Here is a 21,207-nt window from a genome sequence, read left to right as displayed (position 1 = left end):
CTGTCCTTCCCTCCCCTTTCCTTCCCCCTCCCCCTCTGCTTTCTCCCACTCCTTCCCTGCCTCCGTTCCCCCACTTCTGTCTTCCTGCCTGTCAGGGAAGGCACATACTTCTTGCTCTACACCATTTCAGCCCCTGGGCAGCACAGATGAATGATGTGCAGTTCTTGCCCTCAAAGATCTCCTACTCTAAGAGGCTTGCAATGAAAATCCATGTTTATAATAATACAGTTCTGCTACTTTAGCTCTGTTGCTAAAAGCCAGTGCCTACCCAATAATCATGACAAGATTATTGAGTGGAGGGGTAATGTTATTTTACTGTATTTCATGGTATCTTATTTCTTTTCAGTTGGCAGTTTTTACCTTCAGTTTCTTATAAGATCCCAGTCCGTAAATGAAGGCTTGATCTAAATTTGAACATCTCTGTGATGTTATCATGGTTGACTCACTTCAATTCATAGAGATAAATTCCTAAATTCTTTAATAAACATACATCTGAGCACCTGGTCTGTGCAGAGAATCTAGTTAGGTGTTAGATACAGGAGAGACAGCAGGGTATGAGCCTGTCCTCTGCCCTCAAAGGAGTTTGCCGTGAGACACACTTGGGAACATCAAGAAGAAGATGGGTGTGGGGCAGTGTGGAAGGGGGGTGCAGTCAGGACGCTCAGGAGGGACTGAGAGGGAATCAGCTCTTTACAGTTCTTTCCAGAAACAGTAAGTTTGGCTCCGGGAAGGAGCCACTTCACTATCTCCTCCCAGACTGAGGCTGGTGTCACAGAGTCCTTTGTGGGTCTCATGTGACATCTGTGGTCTGCACAAATTAGGTAGGTTCCTCATTGGACTTTCTTTCTTATTTCAGTTGGAATTCAGTATGAGTGGGAATTTAGCACCCTCCAAGCCACTGTAGATAGCCTGCCAAAAGAGTTCCTTCCCATTTTTATGTAAAGCCTAAATCACTTGCACTTATAATTCAAGAGTTCTAGTCACGCCTGTTAACACAAATATGTAAGTGGTAAAAGGGGGAATACAAACAGTTGAAGTTTCGGGAACATGGACCTCATTTGTCCCTCTGCTGGTAATGACAATAGGATTTGATGAGTATTTGCTGTTTGCGGGGGATGCTGTGAGTTCCCTAAGTTCGTTGTCTCACGGGAGCTTCTCAACAACTCTGCAAAGCAGCTCCCTCCGCCCCCCCCCTTTTACAGATGTGGAAACTGAAACTCAGCGAGTTTCATCAGCTGACCCGAGGTTCCCCAGTAAAGGGCAACATCACTGCTTCTCACCACTTAACACTATGATTATTTATTTGTTCCTTCTTATAGAAGAGAGGTCTTTATCTTGTTACAACAATTACCGTGGAGAGTAATAAATGATGTGTTTTAATGTCACAAGCATCTATAAATTCTAAATCTGGTATAGTTTAAGGAGAGACCCACATGAAATTAATATGCTTTTTAAATGACAGGTTTCTCAAAGTAGTTCTTGAGCTAACAAATTATATTCTTCTCAATATAACTACAGATAAGGTCCAATTAATGACTTACGGGTCATTGAGCCATGTTTACCAACATCAGCATTGCTCTTGCATTAGAGTAACTGTACATGCTTAATGGGGAGGGACGCCAAGGAGGTGTTCACACAGCGTGCCCTAGTGTCTGTTTAGTTCAGGAAGGCTATTCTGAATGGAGGGGGAGTTAAAATGGGATGATCTTGTTCTTGGATATACTCAAACAGAACACAGTCAGAAGATGATCAATCTTTCTAATTTCTTAGTTCACTTGTCATAGGACAGGATGAGAAGGTTATTAATTTCTTAAGCACAGTGTCATTCCTCTTGCTGCCTAATTACCCTCCAAACAAATGCATAGATGGTCCTGAAGAAAGGTTCTAGGATATCTCAGATTTTAATGTGGTAACTCACTTAGAAGCTTATCTCCAGTGACTCTTACCCTGACCTATCTAGGAGAGGATCCACTTAGAGGAGGAAGCCCTCCAGAGGCCTCAAAGCACTTACCTGCAGAGGAAAGGTGAGAGGCTCTGTACTGTCACGTAATGGAAGGGACCTCAATTTGCATGCAGGCTTAAGAAGCTGAGTTCTAAAGGGGGCAAAATCAAACTGGGATACTTATGATCTTTATACCCAACACTCTACCAGAGGTGTTTCTTCCCAATCTGTTGGGTTGAGTTGACTGCATAGCTCATTGATGGAACAACTTTTTATCTTGAGTTTCCTACCGTGTTAGGTGCATCGAGGATTACAAGCTCGGTGTGGATGGTCGCTCTTGCCAACTCATCACGGAGACCTGCCCGGAGGGAGGAGACTGTGGAGAAAGCAGGGAGGTTCCCATGAACCAGACCCTCTTTGGGGAGATGTTCTTTGGTTACAACAACCATTCCAAGGAAGTGGCTGCAGGACAAGTGCTGAAAGGAACATTCAGGTGAATTTTGTGTCTGTGGAACTGGTGAATTTTGTGTCTGTGGAGCTTTAAAGTCAACTTTGCAGCTTGGATCAAGGTGAACAGGATCTTAAAAGGACAGGTTGTGTTCTCTCCCATGGTCTTCTTCTCTTTCCAGAACCCAGGAACCATGCTTCCTCTGGGTGAGCAGCAGAGTGTTAAATAAATTTCTCTCTTGCCAAGGTGGGGACTGCAAGATTTTCCATGGAAGCCACGAGAGAGATTCTGTTTTGCCCTGAGTGGAAAAATTAGTGTGTGTCAGTCTAGAATAGCAGCCCTCAAGTATGGCCCATGGATCCTGGGCATCCCTGAGATCCTTTCGGGGGATATTCAAGGTCTGGCCTTTTCCAACCACAGAGAGGCTGGTTTTTCTTCATTCACATCAACCCAAACAATATCTTGCAATAAGTTGCTTGCAGAGGTAAGAATCCAGCTATCTTCTAGTAAGTCAGATAGTTTAAAAGATTGCAAAAAAATATAAAAATATTCTTATCATTTTTTATAATAAATTCAGATCTAATAGGGTGATTATTGTCATTTTTAGATGGACTCATACATATTTCTAAAATTTCTCATTGAATTTCTAATATGGTAAATATGGACAGATATAATCCATACAAACAATGGCTACTTGGAGGTTCATTTATTTTTAAAACTATAAAGGGGTCCTGAGAACAAAATGTTCGGAGCCGTTGATTCAGAGTATTTCTTGGAAATTCTCCATTTGACCCCTGTTCCTATTCCCTCTTAGGCTATTAGAGTACATCTTCCTCAGAACTCATACTTTCCAGGAGATAATGATGATGACAGAGTGGAGAAGGAGGAGGAAGAGTTGTCATAATACAGGCCAGCAATTGATAGCAACCTAGGCCTGGACTCCTATGAGCAAACCCATATTAACTATTCAAACCTGTTCCTTTTTTTTTTTTTTTTAAACGTATAATGTATTATTTGCCCCAGGGGTACAAGTCTGTGATTCATCAGTCTTACACAATTCACAGCACTCAACATAGCACATACCTTCCCCAATGTCCATACCCAGCCACACTATTCCTCCCACCAGCCCCACCCCCAGCAACCGTCAGTTTGTTTCCTGAGATTAAGAGACTCTTATGGTTTGTCTCCCTCCTGATCCCATCTTGTTTCATTTTTCCCTCCCTGCCCCCAGGACATCCTGCCTTGCCTCTCAAACCCTCATATCAGAGAGATCATATGATAATTGTCTTTCTCTGATTGACTTATTTCACTTAGCATAATACCCTCTAGTTCCATCCACATCGTTGTAAGTGGCAAGATTTCATTTTTTGATGGTTGCATAGTATTCCATTGTATATATTTACTACATCTTCTTTATCCATTCATCTTTTGATGGACATCTAGGTTCTTTGTATAGTTTGGCTATTGTGGACATTGCTGCTATGAACATTCAGGTGCATGTGCCCTTTGGATCACTACATTTTGTATCTTTAGGGTAAATACCCAGTAGTGCGATTGCTGGGTCCTAGCAGAGCTCTATTTTTAACTTTCTGAGGAACATTCATGCTGTTTTCCAGAGCGGCTGGATCAGCTCGCATTCCCACCAACAGTGTAGGAGGGTTCCCGTTTCTCTGCATCCTCGCCAACATTTGTCGTTTCCTGACTTGTTTATTTTAGCCATTCTGACTCGTGTGAGGTGGTATCTCATTGTGGTTTTGGTTAGTATTTCCCTGATCCCATGTGATGTTGAGCACTTTTTCATGTATCTTTTGGCCATTTGGATGTTTTCTTTGCAGAAATGTCTGTTCATGTCTTCTGCCATTTCTTGACTGGATTATTTGTTCTCTGGGTGTTGGGTTTGATAAGACCGTTTTAGTTTTGGATACTAGCCCTTCATCTGATATGTCATTTGCAAATGTCTTTTCCCATTCTGTCAGTTGTCTTTTGGTTTTGTTACCTCTTTCATTTGCTGTACAAAAAAAGCTTTAGATCTTGATGAAGTCCCAGTGGTTCATTTTTTGCCCTTGCTTCCCTTGCCTTTGGCAAAGTTTCTAGAAAGAAGTTGCTGCAGCTGAGGTCAAAGAGGTTGCTGCCTGTGTTGTCCTCAAGGATTTTGATGGATTCCTGTTTCATGTTGAGGTCTTTCATCCATTTTGAGTCTATTTTTGGGTGTAGTGTAAGAAAATGGTCCAGTTTCATTCTTCTGCATGTGACTGTCCAATTTCCCCAACACCATTTGTTGAAAAGACTGTCTTTTTTCCATTGGACATTCTTTCCTGCTTTGTTGAAGAATAGTTGACCATAGAGTTGAAGGTCAATTTCTGGGCTCTCTATTCTGTTCCATCGATCTATGTGTCTGTTTTTGTGCCAGTACCATACTGTCTTGATGATGACAGCTTTGTAATAGAGCTTGAAGTCTGGAATTGTGATGCCACCGACTTTGGTTTTCTTTTTGGAGATTCCTCTGGCTATTTGGGGTCTTTTCTGGTTCCATATAAATTTTAGGATTATTTATTCCATTTCTTTGAAAAAAATGGATGGTATTTCGATAGGGATTGCATTAAATGTGTAGATTGCTTTAGGTAGCATAGACATTTTCACACTATTTGTTCTTCCAATACATGAGCATGGAATATTTTTACATTTCTTCATGTCTTTCTCAATTTTGCTCATGAGTACTTTACAGTTTTCTGAGTACAGACTCTTTGCCTTTTTGGTTAGGTTTCTTCTTAGGTATCTTATGGTTTGGGGTGCAATTGTAAATGGGATCGACTCCTTAATTTCTGTTTCTTCTGTCTTGCTGTTGGTGTATAGAAATGCAATTGATTAATGTGCATTGATTTTATATCCTGACACTTTATTGAATTCCTGTGTGAGTTCTAGCAGTTTTGGAGTGGAGTCTTTTGAGTTTTCCACATAAAGTATCATATCACCTGCAAGGAGTGAGAGTTTGACGACTTCTTTGCCGATTCAGATGCTTTTAATTTCTTTTTGTTGTCTGATTGCTCAGGCTAGGATTTCTAGTACTATGTTGAATAGCAGGGGTGATAATGGACATCCCCATCCCCTGTGTTCCTGACTTTGGGGAAAACTCTCAGTTTTTCCCCATTGAGAATGATATTCACTTTGGGTTTTTCATAGATGATTTTTATGATATCGAGGTATGTACCTTCTATCCCTACCCTGTGAAGAGTTTTGATCAAGAATGGATGCTGTACTTTGTGAAATGCTTTTTCAGCATCTACTGAGAGTATCATATGGTTCTTGTTCTTTCTTTTATTAATGTGTTGTACCACATTGATTGATTTGGGGATGATAAACCACGCTTGCAGCCCAGGAATAAATCCCGTTTGGTTGTGGTGAATAATCCTTTTAATGTACTGTTGGATCCTATTAGCTAGTATTTTGGGGAGAATTTTTGCATCTGTTTTCATTAAGGATATTGGTCTGTAATTCTCCTTTTTGATGGGGTCTTTGTTTTTGGGATCAAGGTCATGCTGGCCTCATAAAATCAGTTTGGAAGTTTTCCTTTCACTTCTATTTTTAGGACCAGTTTCAGGAGAATAGGTATGAATTCTTCTTTAAATGTTTGGTGGAATTCCCTAGGAAGCTGCCTAACTCTGGGCTTTTGTTTTTTGGGAAATTTTTTGATGACTGCTGCAATCTCCTTACTGGTTACGGGTCTGTTCAGGTCTTCTATTTCTTTCTGGTTCCCTTATCGTAGTTTATACATCTCTAGGAAAGCATCCATTCCTTCCAGATTGTCAAATTTGCTGGTGTGTAGTTGCTCCTAATATGTTCTTATAATTGTATTTCTTTGGTGTTGGTTGTGATCTCTCCTCTTTCATTCATGATTTTCTTAATTTGGGTCCTTTCTCTTCTTTTTGATAAGTCTGGCCAGTCTTATTTATTTTTTCAAGGAACCCAGTTTCGTCGATTTGTTCTCTTGTTCTTTTGGGTTCTATTTCATTGATTTCTGCTCTGATCTTTATGATTTCACTTCTCTTGCTGGGTTTAGGCTTTCTTTGCTGTTCTTTTTCCAGCTCCTTTAGATGTTAGGATTAGGTTGTATACTTGAGACCTTTCTTGTTTCTTGAGAAAGGCTTGTATGGCTATATACTTTCCTCTCAGGACTGCCTTTGCTGTGTCCCAAAGATTTTAAACAGTTGTGTTTTCACTATCATTTGTTTCCATGATTTTTTTCAATTCCTCTTTAATTTCCTGGTTGACCCATTCATTCTTTAGTAGGATGCTGTTTGGCCTCCATGTATTTGAGTTCTTTACAACTTTCCTCTTGTGGTTGAGTTCTAGTTCCAAAGCATTGTGGTCTGAAAATATGCAGGGAATGATTGCAATCTTTTGATACTGGTTGAAACCTGACTTGTGACCCAGGATGTGATCTCTTCCGGAGAATGTTCCATGTGCACTAGAGAAGAATGTGTATTCTGTTGCTTTGGGATGGAATGTTCTGAATATATCTGTGATGTCCATCTGGTCCAATGTGTCATTTAAGGCCTTTATTTCCTTGTTGATCTTTTGCTTGGATGATCTGTCCATTTCAGTGAGGAGGGTATTAAAGTCCCCTACTATTATTGCATTATTGTTGATGTGTTTCTTTGATTTTGTTATTAATTGTTTTATATAATTGGCTCCTCCCATGTTAGGGACATAGATATTTAAAATTGTTAGATCTTCTTGTTGGACAGATGCTTTAAGTATGATATAGTGTCCTTCCTCATCTCTTATTACAATCTTTGGCTTAAAATCTAATTTGTCTGATATAAGGATTGCCATCCCAGCTTTCTTTTGATGTCCATTAGCATGGTAAATTGTTTTCCACACCATCACTTTAAATCTGGAGGTGTCTTTGGGTCTAAAATGAGTTTCTTGCAGACAGCATATCAATGGGTCTTGTTTTTTTTTTTTTTTTTATCCATTCTGATACCTAGTGTCTTTTGATTGGGACATTTAGTCCTTTTACATTCAGGGTAACTATTGAAAGATATGAGTTTAGTGCCATTATATTGTCTCTAAGGTGACTGTTACTGTCTGTTGTCTCTATTCCTTTCTGGTCTGTTACTTTTAGGCTCTCTCTTTGCTTATAGGACCCCTTTCAATATTTCCTGGAGGGCTGGTTGGGTGTTTGCAGATTCTTTAATTTTTGTTTGTCCTAGAAGCTTTTTATCTCTCTATTTTCAAGGACAGCCTAGCTGGATATAATATTCTTAGCTGCATATTTTTCTCATTTAGTGCTTTGAATATATCATGCCAGTCCTTTTTGGCCTGCCAGGTCTCTGTAGATAGGTCTGTTGCCAATTTAATATTTCTACTGTTATATGTTACAGACCTCTTGTCCCAGGCTGCTTTCAGGATTTTCTCTTTGTCATTGAGACTCGAAATTTTTACTATTAGATGATGGGATGTTGACCTATTTTAATTGATTTTAAAGGTGGTTCTCTGTGCCTCCTGAATTTTGATGTTTGTTCCCTTTACCAAATTAGGGAAATTATCTTCTATAATTTGTTCCAATATACCTTCTGCCCCTCTCTCTTTTTATTCTTCTTCTGGGATCCCAATTATTCTAACATTGCTTTGTCTTATGGTATCACTTGTCTCTCAAATTCTCCCCTCAAGCCCTGGTACTTGCTTATCTCTCTTTTTCTCAGCTTCTTTAACCGCCATCATTTGGTCTTCTATATAACTAATTCTATTTTCTGCCTCATTTATCCTACCAGTATGAGCCTCCATTTTTGATGGTACCTCATTAATAGTTTTATTTATTGATTTCAACTTCGTTAGATTTTAGTTCTTTTATTTCTCCAGAATGGGGTTCTCTAGTATCTTCCATGCTTTTTTTGAGCCCAACTTGCACCTTGATAATTGTCAGTCTGAATTCTAGTTCTGACATCTTACTAATGTCCATATTGATTAGGTCCCTAGCCATCAGTACTGCCTTTTTTTTTTTTTTTTTTAGATTTTATTTGTTTATTTGACAGACAGAGATCACAGGTAGACAGAGAGGCAGCCAGAGAGAGAAGAAGGGAAGCAGGCTCTCTGCTCAGCAGGGAGCCTGATGCGGGGCTCGATCCCAGGACCCTGGGAATCATGACCTGAGCTGAAGGCAGAGGCTTTAACCCACTGAGCCACCCAGGCAGCCATCAGTACTGCCTTTTGTTCTTTTTTTTTTTTTTTTTTTGAGGTGAGTTTTTCTGCCTTGTCATTTTATTGAGATAAGAAGAGATAACTGAGAGAATAAAAAACTAAAAGGGTTACAATGACCCTGGAAAAATATATAGTACCCAAATCAGAAGAGAGAGGAGACCCAAAACTGGGGGGAGAAGAAAGGAAGGGGATATATATGTGTGTGTGTGTGTGTGTATATATATATATATATATATATGAATGTGAATAGAACAGAGCCACACACTTGGTTCTGGGTATATTTTGGCCTGTTAGAAGAAACTGCTTCCCAAAATTTTAAAGAAAGAAAAACTTATATATATATGTATACACACAAAAATAAGGATAAACACAATGAAGGGATGGAATCTGACTGCAAAGATGAAATTTTAAAAAGATTCTAAAAAAGGAATTGATAACTAAAAAATTGGTTGAAAAAAGAAAAAAAAAAGTGAAAGAATGTGATCAGTCTGGAGAGTAGAACAAGGCCATACACTAGATTTAGGATTATTTTGATCTGTTAGAAGAAATTGTATCCCAAAATTTTAAACGAAGGAAAGCCTACATATGTACAAAAAATAAACTTAGATACAATGAAGGGACAGAATATGACTATAACAATGTACATTTAAAATGATTTTTATAAATTTTATAAAGGCATTTTATATTTATTTATAAATATACAGGTATTTATAAAGGATTTTATAGAGGTATTGATAAGATAAAATAGTTAAAAAACATTAAAATAGGAAAGAGGAAACATTTTAAAAATAGAATAAGAAAACTATTAAATTAAAAAAATTTAACTTTGAAAGACTAAAGAATCATGAGAAAAAAGCCATGAATTCTATGTGCTGTATTCCGTAGTTCTTAAGTTTTGCAGTTTTCATTGATCAGTGAACTTGGTCTTGGCTGGTTGTTCTTGCTGATCTTTGGGGGAAGGGGCCTGTTGCAGTGATTCTCAGACATTTTTGCTCGAGGCGGGATTACACCGCCCTTGCTAGGAGGCAGGCTGAGTAATCTGGTTGGGTTCGCTCTCAGGAGCTTTTGTTCCCTGAACACTTTCCGTAGAGCTCTGGAGGACGGGAATGAAGATTGCGGCCTTCCAGTCTCCAGCCCAGAGGAGCGGAGAGCTCAGGGGCCCCACTCCTTAGTGCGCCCTCGGAGAAAAGTGGTCAGTCCCTCCCCTCTCCCTGGCCTCCGGCCACCCTCCGAGCACACCTGCCCTGTGACCGAGCGTTTCTATCTCTGGCACACAGCCCTGTTTGGAGTATCCAAACCTCATAGATTCCTGCATTGCTCCCGTACCACTCCTCCTGTAGGAGGACTGAGGGGGGTTTTCCTGGGTCTGCCACTTGTGGGGTCCCTCCTCGAAGAACAGTGGCCCGACTGTCCCTCGGATTATGGCTTAAGGTAACCCTTAGCTGAGAGCCCCATCCTCGGCTCCATCTCTGCTGCCGGTTTCCCTGCTCTGATCCCTGAGAGCTCTGCCACACTCAGACACCCCTGATCTTTCTGTGACCCCGAGGGTCCTGAGGCCACACTGTCCCCAGGAGGGCTCCATCCCCCGCTTAGCCTCTGGAGCAACATTCCTCAGTGGAGCTGACTTCTAAACGTTCCAGTTTTGTCCTCTGCTGCTCTACTGCTTGCTGGGAGCTGCCCCTTCCCCCGTGGTCTACCTTCCCATGTATTGCCTTGGATTCACTTCTCCACACATCCTACCTTCCAGAAAGTGGTCGGTTTTCTGTTCCTAGAATTGCTGCTCTTCTTCTCTTTGATCTTCTGTTGACTATGTATGTGTTCGGAATGGTTTGATAACTATCTAGTCGAACTCCTGGGACCTGATGACATTTAGGTCTCCTACTCCTCCGCCATCTTGCTCCTCCCCTCCAAACCTATTCTTCACATCTGTTGTTGTTTCTGTTATAGACAGTAGACTTTACTAATATTTCCACTTTAAGGCCGGGATTTCGTTTGCTGGTGACAAGCAGTAAGTTGTCATAACTAATCTTATGGCAGCTAGAATTTTTTCTGTAGTCTAGAAATGAGACTGCATCTGCCTAGTCTTGTGGAGTGGGGATCAGGGAGTAGGGGCCTGGGATGGGCGGGAGGGAAGAGTGTTCTCAATCTTCTGAGCAAACTTTTTCAGCTGGTTTCCTTCTCATCTGTCCTAGCCCTCACCCTACCTCTCACACCCTGTCCTACTGCAGACATGTCCATCAAGTGGGGTTCAGTGGGAGGGGAAACTTTTGGTCCAGGAAGAATTTTTTATTGTTGGTTGAGGTGTAGATTTGCCCACCAAGTGAAAATCTGCTTCTGTTTCCAGACAAAATAACTTTGCTCGAGGGTTAGACCAGCAACTGCCAGATGGTCTTGTGGTGGCCACTGTCCCCCTGGAGAATCAGTGCCTGGAGGAAATCTCGGAGCCCACCCCCGACCCCGAGTTCCTGACTGGTGAGTGTATCTCCTGTCCTTTACTCAACTGGCAAAAACCATGCAGCTCCCACCAGTTTCATCAAATCAAAACTCTTGACCTCTCTCGCTTTCGTTTTGAAGCTAGTGATTTCCTTAATACACAATAAAAGCTCAATTCTAAAACACTCTAGTAGGATTATTTGTCAGTCAAATTACAAAAATTATTGTATAATCATCTGCAGAATGGTCTAATAATACCTTTCCCTCCTAGTCTTATTGGGATCCTTTGAAAAGAGATGGCATAATAGAGGGGTACAAGTTCAGAGGTCTGAGGGAAGTAGGGGGAAGAGCGTCAGAGAGAAAGTGGATGGCTACCATCACCTAGATATCTGTCACTGGGGCCACTGGGTTCCCTGGCAGGTACTTATGGACCAGTGTGAGGGAGGAGAAAATGACAGAGCCTTGTTGTCAAATGACCCTGCCTTTGAGTCACGGCTCTGCTGTTTTCTAGTTGTGTGACCTTAGACAACGCAGTCTCTTGGTGGTTTATGGCTCTCGTCACAAGCTGGTGATAATGCTCCTCAGTGCTGTTTGAGCCCAGTGACATTCTTCTCCTGGGCTCGTTATGGAACTAAGGTGTTGATTGGAAGAGGCAGGAGCCTTAAGGGTTGCTCCTCCTTTCTGTGCCTCTGAAGAACACTCACACCACTACCGCCCAACTCCTCCTGGACTAAAGAAGGCACTTCGGAGGGTCCAGTGGGCCCATAAGGGGCAGCCAACCAGGAACTCAGCATCACTTACTAGGAAGTTGGATGTGAGCTCAGTTTCAGTGCTGGTTTGCTCATTTCTTCATTACTTTTCTCTTCCTCATTCTATATCTTCCTTATCCTTTACCTTTCTGTCCTTTTTCTTTACTGTTCTGAAGAATGGAATGTGCTGAGGGAAGCCTTTTCAAGATATCAAGTTATGTTTAAAGCTTTGTTTCAGACCCGAACCAGATTAGAGGTAGGTTTGTCTGAGGGAATATTGTGTAGCAAATCACATAGACTCTGGAACCTGACAGCTGGGCTCCACTCTTCACTGTCTATGTGATCTCGGACAAGTTGCCTACCTTCACTGTGTCCCAATGTTTTTACCTGTGAAAATGAATATAAAACCGTCTTCTTTATAGGATGGATATAAAGAATAAATAAATTAATATTTGTTAAGTTTTTAGAATAGTTCCTGATGCATAATGAGATGCACATTTGTTAAATAAATAAGTATATCAAGGAAGAAAAAGAACATGAACATTCAAACGACCAATTAGTGTCTTTACTATAGAAACAGAGGGAGTAAGAGAGAAAGCAATTTAAATATATTCTGGACCAGAAATAAATGTCATCAAAATCAGTTGCTGTCTGAGAGATGACACACTCACACAGACACACACCCTATACGGAAAAAATTAAAACGCAGCCTTTGGACATATGTCTACAGCTCCCATCTCTAGTATTAGAGAATCTGGTTTTCTCGGTTCCACATCATTTGCTGAGAAATACTCCCTGCGTGTGCGTAAAATGCATATAAAGGGAAGTGTGAGGTGACACATGCAAATAGGATAGGTTCCACATGAGAGATAGGTGTCTTCTGTCTTGAGATCCACCAAGACCTTGCACTTAAGAATTTACTGTGGAGGGGCACCTGAGGGGTGCCCCTGAGGGGTACCACTGAGGGGCTCAGTGGGTTAAAGCCTCTGCCTTCAGCTCAGGTCATGATCCCAGGGTTCTGGGATCGAGCCCCACATCGGGCTCTCTGCTTAGCAGGAAACCTGCTTCCCACCCCCACCCCCCCCGTCTCTCACTCTGCCCGCCTCTCTGCCTGCTTGTGATCTCTGCTTGTCAAATAAATAAATAAAATCTTAAAAAAAAAAAAAGAATTTACTGTGGACGTGAGGAGATTTTATTTACTTCAGCTGCTAGGCTGAGAGGACATACAGTTCTCCTGGCTGCTACCTGAGGCTTTTTTGGAGGAGGACGTGGCTAGATCCGAGAGACATCAGAAGACCATGTTTGAATCTACAGCTTTGGAAATAAGGAACAAATCCAAACTGGGTCCTCGTCCATAACAGAAGTTTCTTTCTCCCCAGTCCCCTTTGACCTCTCCTAATCTGGCATCTTGGAGGTAAAGGGAGCAGAAGGATGTCCCTATGGATCACTTCCATTTTTCATGACCTTGAGAGAGACAAGTCTAACATTTGATGTCCAAAGGTTCAGTCCTGTTTTTTTGTTTTTTTTTTTTTAAAGCCCAGAATGACTAGAAGAATTAAAGAGATGGTTGACCAAATTCTCCCATATTAACTTTCTAGTTCTGGTAACATTTTAATTGTATCTTTCCTGAGAATCACAGAGAGAATATCGTATGTTGCACTAGGTGCCATTATAGGTCATAATCCCCATAAACCTACAAGCTTAGAAGATTTTAGAGCTAAAGTGATCTTCAGAATCTTCAACCTCAGCATTTACAAGCCCAGTGGTATTTTTTCATGAAAAACTAGTGCTCCACTCATAAAAAGGTTCTTTCTTTAAATACATTGGGAAAGACTATAGTATCTACCTCTCAGCAATTTGCAACACCTTGGCCTAGAGAGGCAGGTCCCCAGCAGCCCTATAGTGAAGAAATACCTTCTACTTCACTTGATTCAGCAGTTCCCAAACCTGCTTAACCAGAGAATCCTTTTACACATAATAACTATTTCCATCTTCCAGAATTATGGATTTGAAGAACATTCAGGAAAATACTGATGTGCTTTATTTTGCTGGGTGCTTCCCTCTGCATCAAAGTAAGAGTTAAGAACTCTGAGCTTCATCACACTTTTTGGTGTCACAAGAGCAACCAGATTACAGCAGGTGAAGGCTACTTCTTCAGAGCTGGCTCTAGCAAAGGAATCGGCCACCATCGCTGGCATTTTGGCCGAGACTGAAGGACAGGCAGAGGAGTAGGAGAGCTTTAGAGGGAACAAGGGAGGGCTTCAGGTGTGCCCTGATTGGAGGCTGTTGGGATGTAGGTGGACCAACTAACTACGGAGGAATGAGGCGTTCTAGGTAGACGTTAAGGCGTACATATTTGCCTTTCTCTGGTTGGACCCAAGTTGGAAGCAAGAACAAAAATTAGGAAATCTGTCGGTTATCGGTCAAGTCCTGGTCACGTTAGGCCTATTTTTTTTTTTTTAAAGATTTTATTTATGTATTTGACAGGCAGAGATCACAAGTAGGCAGAGAGAGAGAGAGAGAGAGGAGGAAGAAGCAGGCTCCCTGCTGAGCAGAGAGCCTGATGTGGGGCTCGATCCCGGGACCCTGGGATCATAACCTGAACCGAAAGCAGAGGCTTTAACCCACTGAGCCACCCAGGTGCCCCACGTTAGGCCTATTTTTACAGAGCATCTTGTTTGGCTTCCTGGACTGGTCGTTAGAGACAGTGCTCTGACTTCTCCAAGTCTGATTTATACACAGTAGATGAGCTGTTTGGGCGGGTTCCTATAGACAGGAGGTTGGTTTCCTGAGCTTTTTGTGACAGGTTATGGGTCAGAGTTCTATTTTATATATGGTCTGGCCATTGCTCACTTGTATTTTCAGTCTCTCAGTTGAGAAAAAGAAGAATCTGGAGGCAGACCAAGGAGGGAGAGGAGGCTGCTGGACACATTCATGGGCCGATGGATGCCATAATTGCTAAATCTGTGTGAAGAGTTAGAGCTGTGATCTCTCTGGAACTTCTTTAGGTTCATCTGAAAGAAACAGACTTTCAGAACTCTTGGGCATAATACATTTCCATGACATTTCCAATAAAATAACAGGAGAAACCAATCTTCCCTGTTCCCTTCGCTTCCTTTCTACTTCCCTCCTTTCCTGCACAGAAATCTAGTCAGTCGTTCCTTTTTTTTCAAGCATAGGTAGGGGAAAGCATGTTCTTTCTTGAGAAAACATAGATATATTGTTTGAAAAAAGAGTCATTGAAACATTGAGAGACATATTCCCAAATGGTAATAAAATAAAATAAAAAACTAGACTTGACTACATGCCAAGGGCACATTAAGAGAGAGTCCTGTGACTGAGCTAGAAAATATGTACTTTAAGATATCCCTTTCTTTTTAACTAATGGACATATTATCCATATGCAGGCACAGAACCACACCCCCCAAGCATTGACAGTTCTGCACCTGTGTCCCTGGCTCTGGCAGAGCCGAGATGTGCTCAGTAGGATTGTTGTTCAGCGGCTAAGCAACAGAGCTGTTTGGCTCATTGTGGGTGAAAATTGGACACTGTAATCCCTTCCTATTGCCTGACATCCCTGCTTTCTTTATTTTTTCTTCACTCTGTTGTTCTGAACTCAAGCCTAGGAATTCGTAACAAAAGCATCTGGGAAGAAATGGCCAGTGTACATGATTAGGGGTGATGAGGAAGATGACAATTACAGATGCCATACATGTATATGATGCTTTATTTTTACTCAGCCTCCTTTTATGCCCAGAACTTTGCCGGGTTCTGGCAACTACCTGTGAAGCAGGTAAGATGACCAGTATCACCACTTTTCAGGTAGGAAAATGGGAACATAGGAATTACCTAGCTCAAAGTCACAGAGCTGGTCGGAATTAAAGGATCGAAAAGGAAGCAAGAGGGCACCTTCACTAAGCCTCTCGCTTGATAGCTGAAGACACGGACAACCCGAAAGCGGGTAGCTAGAGAGGAAATCAGCCTTGGTCTAGCAGGAAAAACTGCCCCTCCAGCAACATCGCCGGTGTTAGAACTCCCGCCTTCTGGTTTCTTGCCTGTTTCTTTTCCCACTAGGAAACAACTCCATTAAAGGGAATGTTTTCCAATATCCTGAAATATCTTCATTGATTGGGCTTGCTATTGTTTTTTTTTTGTCATTAATAGACTTTTTGAAATAACAGCAAGCTGGTGTGGGGACATGACTAGAGAAGGCACATTACGTATAATAGCTCTAAAAACATGCACATTTATGCTCTAACGAAATGTGCCTTCCAGGTATGTGACTGGGGTGTTAATCCCGTAAAGTTTGCATTTCATTTATATGCTTTTAAAATTAACCCAAGGGTGAAAAACCAGAGTATGTAGTAGGATGACTGTTGTCACAATGCTTAATGCTCCGAAAGAACATTTGAAAGGAAAAAAGTACTGAAAACTTTCTTTTAGTTTCAAGTAACTTACCCGTGATTGCCCGAGATGAAATTTAAGCAATCCATTCACTAAGCACCCCTTCTGACCTTTTGCTTTTTGCCTTTCTGATAATTATTCCTGTATGATTCACACCAAAATGGAAATTTGGCAGTTACTCAGCTAATTTGATCAGAGTTGACAAGCAGCTAATTAATCTCGCCCCCTCTTCATCCAGTTTATGTATTAAATTAGTTGGTTTAGCCTGAAGGAGGCATGGGTCACAGTGGCAGGATAATGCAGTACATATGTATTATCGCCATTATATTTATACACATTATATACATAATATTTATACATAGTATCTATCTAAAGTTTCTATACACAATGCCAATCTCTTTACATATATACATAATATGCATTTACACACATGCATACACATATATATTTATTCCTATAACTTATACACAGCAAATGTTAGGCCTAGAAATGAAGCTAAAATTGGTTTTCTAAGCTTAGCAAGGTAATTTTTTTTTATTCCTCGTGGTCTAATTATTTTGTTTCTGTAGAATTTTATATTTAAAGGAATGACTAGAATTCAAATAGGATTCCACTCTTTCTCTGTGGTACTCAAGCAGGAACAGCCCATTATAGCATGTCAAAGCGGCTACAAGGATGTGCTTGTTGAGAATGACTCTGGACAAGTACCTTGGCTTCTCGGTTCTCCCACTGGTAAAAGGGGGACCACAAATAAAGTGTCTGTTGTAATGTCAGGCACACAGATGGCAGTCCCTACAGGGGAACCTTAATGCTGCCCCTTAATGACTGAGTCACACCGACCCTGTCCCTCCTTGGTAAGGAAGAAATCAGCATTATCAGCTTCAGAGTAATTAAAACTTAAATACTGAACACAAATCAGTTAAATGAGACAGAAAAATCAATGTTATCAGGTATGTGAGCTGAGTCAATTACAACACCTATTAAAGAGAGTAAAACTAGCGTGTGTTACAGTAAGCCTAGAATTTCATAGAAATTTACTAAGGGAATATTATAGAATGGTTAAGAACCCTGCCTGTCTCAGATGCGTTGGGAATGCCATCCTGGATCCTCCTGGTGGCTTGGGGCCCTTAAGCAAACACACTCTCTGGGCCCCAGTTTCCCCGTTTATGAAGTGCAGATCCTAACACCAGTCTTGCCATGATCAAATGACTTTATGTGTGCAGATGCTTAGCAAGATGTATGCTGCAGAGGAAGGTTCAATAAGTGAAAGCCGTTGTCACTGTGATTCCAGATATTATCTCCATCAAAGAATGCTTTCTCGTTTTCTCACAATGACACCTGCTAACCGGGTAGACTTGGGACCTGGGAAGCAATCACGCGCACTGAGCCCGCGTCTCCTCTGTCCCCAGGGATGGTGAACTTCAGCGAGGTGTCTGGATACCCGGTGTTGCAGCACTGGAAGGTCCGGTCTGTGATGTACCACATCAAACTCAACCAAGTGGCCGTCTCCCAGGGTGAGCGCAGCAGCCGCCGTCCCTCCCACTTGCTCCTGGGCGGGGAGTGCCCTTTCCAAGGGCACAAGACTTTTATCCCATTGTTGCAGATGTTGTCAAAAATGTAGCTGCTTCTTGAGCCACGTAACCTACCCCCGCTCAGATTCACCCTTAAGGGCAAACACCAGGAATCGGATCCTTGTCTAAAGATAGATTAGATGGCAAGTTTTATCTTGGACTAGAGATGTGATGGGAAGGGTGGGGGAGGCGGTCCCCGGGAAGATAAATAACTACTTTATCTTTCTTCCTCGGGTTACACCATGTATGGAGAAGATATACAAAAGAGACTTTTTATAAACTGCCAGAATAAAACCTCCCAAATGCAAAGAGCATCACTTAAAGTTTTCATACAATGAAAGAAATACAGAAAAAGAGCAAGAAAGAGGTGGGGGGGGGGAGGTGGGGGGAAGATTAGAGAACAGCTTTTAATGGTACCTAAACAGCAAGTGAGCAAAAGATAGATGATAGATAAGAGAGCTAGATACCTAATAAGCTAAGGGGTAGTGAATTCCAAAAACCAGGACAAACTGTTTCAGACCAGTGAGGCACCTTGGGCAAGTATTCTTTACATTCGAGCAGTAAATGCCTTGATCAACTTTTTCCTAACACTTAAGCAGCCCTAATGTGCAATTTGCAGATGGGAAAGTTAATTGCTACAAACAAGGCCTTAGTATAGGTACACATCTCCATTCCAACTCATCCCCTTGGACTAGGAGAACCTTACTCAACTCTTTCGTCTGAAGCCACCTAAAGAATGTACCAGATGGGAAGTTTATGCTGTAGAGTCTGGTTTCTCCGTGTTGGACGAAAAGGTAACTAGAGTCAGACAGTATGTTGGCCTGGGATGACAAGACAAGGAGAGGGATCTTCAGGTCAGCAATAGGGAGGTAGAGCCCTAGCGCCAACAAGAGAGAGCTAAAAGATACAGGATCGAGAATTATAAAGAGGAAGTGAGACATATACTCACGGAAAGGTAAAGCCTTACGCATAGGGAAAGAAAATGCATTAAGGATATAGAACATTTCCATAGGACCCAAGGGGACTCAGAACTCTGTGTTTATTTTAACCGGAAAGAGTTCTTGGCAGGAAGGGATTGGGATGGGGAATCTTACTGAAGTCAATTCTGTTGGTACAGAAAAACCTCGAAAGAACTAAGCTACTCCTCATTCTAGGAAAACATAGCAGTAGAGACTCTGTCCTGTTCCCATGCTGAGCCTGCTCCCAGCGCAGGTGGTGTGCACCCTGGGAGTTCACAGCGGGGCATCACTGCTGCCACATGCCTCTTTCAGAGCCGCATGTGGCACCGCAGGTGACGAGACCTTCTGCACTCGGGCTCTCGTGCCTGGGTGAGGCTCTGCCTTGTCCTGATAGGACACAGGTGTGCACAAAGGCAGGCTGACTAAAGCAGGCTGGGTTCAGAAGTTACTGGATTTGGAAAATTTGTCGGGGCCTATCTTTCCGACCAGTGTGATTCTCCGAAACAGGAAAGGCAAATCTATGGAGATTTGGCGGGGGAGGCACGAGGAGGACAAATAGATCCTTTCTTCCACTCGCTATCTCCCTCTCCGCATACTTTTGATTTTCTGAAAAAAATATAAGCAGTGTATGAGCGGCTTTTCTCACCCCTCTTCATCTATTATCTTCCCGATACCAGTGTCTATGTCTGGAAGCAATATTCTACCTCCCAAAACTCTTTTGGTCACTACCCACAGTTAGAATACATTTTTTTTTTTTACACCACGACCTTGAAATATGCACACTCCCACATACACACAACAGAAATTTCGCGAAGCAGGACTTCTTTTTACGATGTGAAATGTTCTTTGCTGGTATTTGTGTTTCTATTTTAGACTCAGCTATTCTTTTTTTTTTTTTTTTTGAAACGCCATTATTTGAGCTCACTAAATTGATTTAATGTCATGATTTAGGATTTGAAAAAGAAAAAACAACATTGACTTAAGGAGGGAGTTAGATTTGGTCAGTGCTCTCCCTGCACGAAGTTAACAGCGTAACCAACTGGCGGGAGAGACACTCATTGAGGACCGAACATGTGTGAGTGAGCTAGCTGGAAATGCTCGGCTGAGAGGTCCCGCCAGCTCTCCAGCACCACTGTGGGCCACGGGGCTCTTCCGCTGTGGAGGCCGAACGGCCCGGGAATCCGGACACCCACCCTGTGCGTCCTCACTCTTGTGTGATGTTTCTCCATAGCCCTCAGCAACGCGCTCCACTCCCTGGATGGGGCTACATCGCGCGGGGATTTTGTGGCCTTGTTGGATCAGTTTGGGAACCATTACATCCAGGAAGCTATCTACGGCTTTGAGGAGTCCTGTTCCATCTGGTACCCAAACAAGCAGGTGCAGCGGCGACTCTGGCTGGAGTATGAAGACATCAGCAAAGGTGAGTGATGAGCTCGTCAGTGGATTCAACACCCCGAGCAGGTACGGCTGTCTGGGTGCGAATCAGGGGCCCAGACTAAAGAAGTCTGTCGGCAAAGGGCTCATTCAGATGTCGCCTCTGTGCTCTGTGCCCATCCGTAAAATGGCCAAGTTTGAGGGGTTTGGGGAAACTTTAGATACAGGATGGGGTCACAAGTGTATGGTCACTGTGTTCGTGATCATGGACAGAGTCCTCTAGAGGTTTCTACCAGGCCCTGTGCATTCTGCTGTCATAGCAAGGGCAAAGGGTTCAACTGTTCGTATGGACGGGGGAGAAGCAGGAGAGTGTTGGAGTCTCCCCCGCTATGTCCTGCCTCTGCCCTCCTTGGCTGGCAACTCCGTCCAATAGCCACAGAGCAAACCTCTCCTCACTCCACCCTGCCCTGGGTTTGGGCCCATGTTTTCCCCACTGATCTGTGCTAAGATGGGAATCTCCATAGGCTCAAGTGTTGACACAGCTCTGGATAACAGCCTTACCAGTACATCTTTGTCCACTGTTGCAGAGCAAGTTAGTATTCAGTCCAAGTAAGTATAAGAAATTGGAATTATTCAAACCTTCTGAATTCACCTTCTGGTATGGGAGGAGTCCCGGCTGGCAAATACGTATTCTGATCAACCAAGGCTGGTGTAGAACTGCCGTTCGTGGAATTTCTTCTGAGCTACCCTTGTGGCACTCTGATGAGGCCAAGTACGGATGTGCGAGTTGCTAAAAGGCAAGCGATGGCATTAGCGCAACGGGAACTCAAGAAGGAGGTCATCCTAAGATGTAATGATCAAGAGTCCCTCCGTAATGAGGGAACCCCTGTGTCAGCAACGCTGCCGTGGAAAATGTGGCCCCATGGCTGAGCTCTCTTGACTCCCCCAGCTCCATACAGATTTCTGTTTTGTCTTGCTCGAGGGGTGGCAGAGGCACGAGGGCCTCTCTCGTGGCAGGGCATTTCCTTCCTGAGGAAGCAAGAGGCTTGTGTCTGGGCTCTGGTTGTTGCAGGCATTTCCCTCCAAGCCCTGATTCCCCTAAACTCAACAACACAGTCACAGGCTT

At 42.5% G+C, this 21,207-nt stretch overlaps 1 protein-coding gene across 2 annotated transcripts in view; it reads left to right on the top strand.

The window, feature by feature from the left end:
- The window catches only part of ASTN1 (astrotactin 1), a gene marked incomplete at both ends in the record, with an annotated part of 313,794 nt that overhangs the window by 220,710 nt on the left and 71,877 nt on the right, over positions 1-21,207 (top strand). For both annotated transcript variants that reach the window (XM_080825173.1, XM_080825172.1), the window contains 4 exons: positions 2,241-2,435; positions 10,936-11,063; positions 17,587-17,691; positions 19,939-20,127. In XM_080825173.1, the coding sequence (XP_080681299.1) occupies positions 2,241-2,435; positions 10,936-11,063; positions 17,587-17,691; positions 19,939-20,127 (617 nt within the window). The remainder of the gene's footprint in view (positions 1-2,240; positions 2,436-10,935; positions 11,064-17,586; positions 17,692-19,938; positions 20,128-21,207) is intronic.

Source organism: Martes martes (assembly GCF_963455335.1).
Source record: "Martes martes genome assembly, chromosome: 15".
Lineage (NCBI taxonomy): Eukaryota > Metazoa > Chordata > Mammalia > Carnivora > Mustelidae > Martes > Martes martes.
This window is presented reverse-complemented; position numbering and strand designations above follow the sequence as displayed.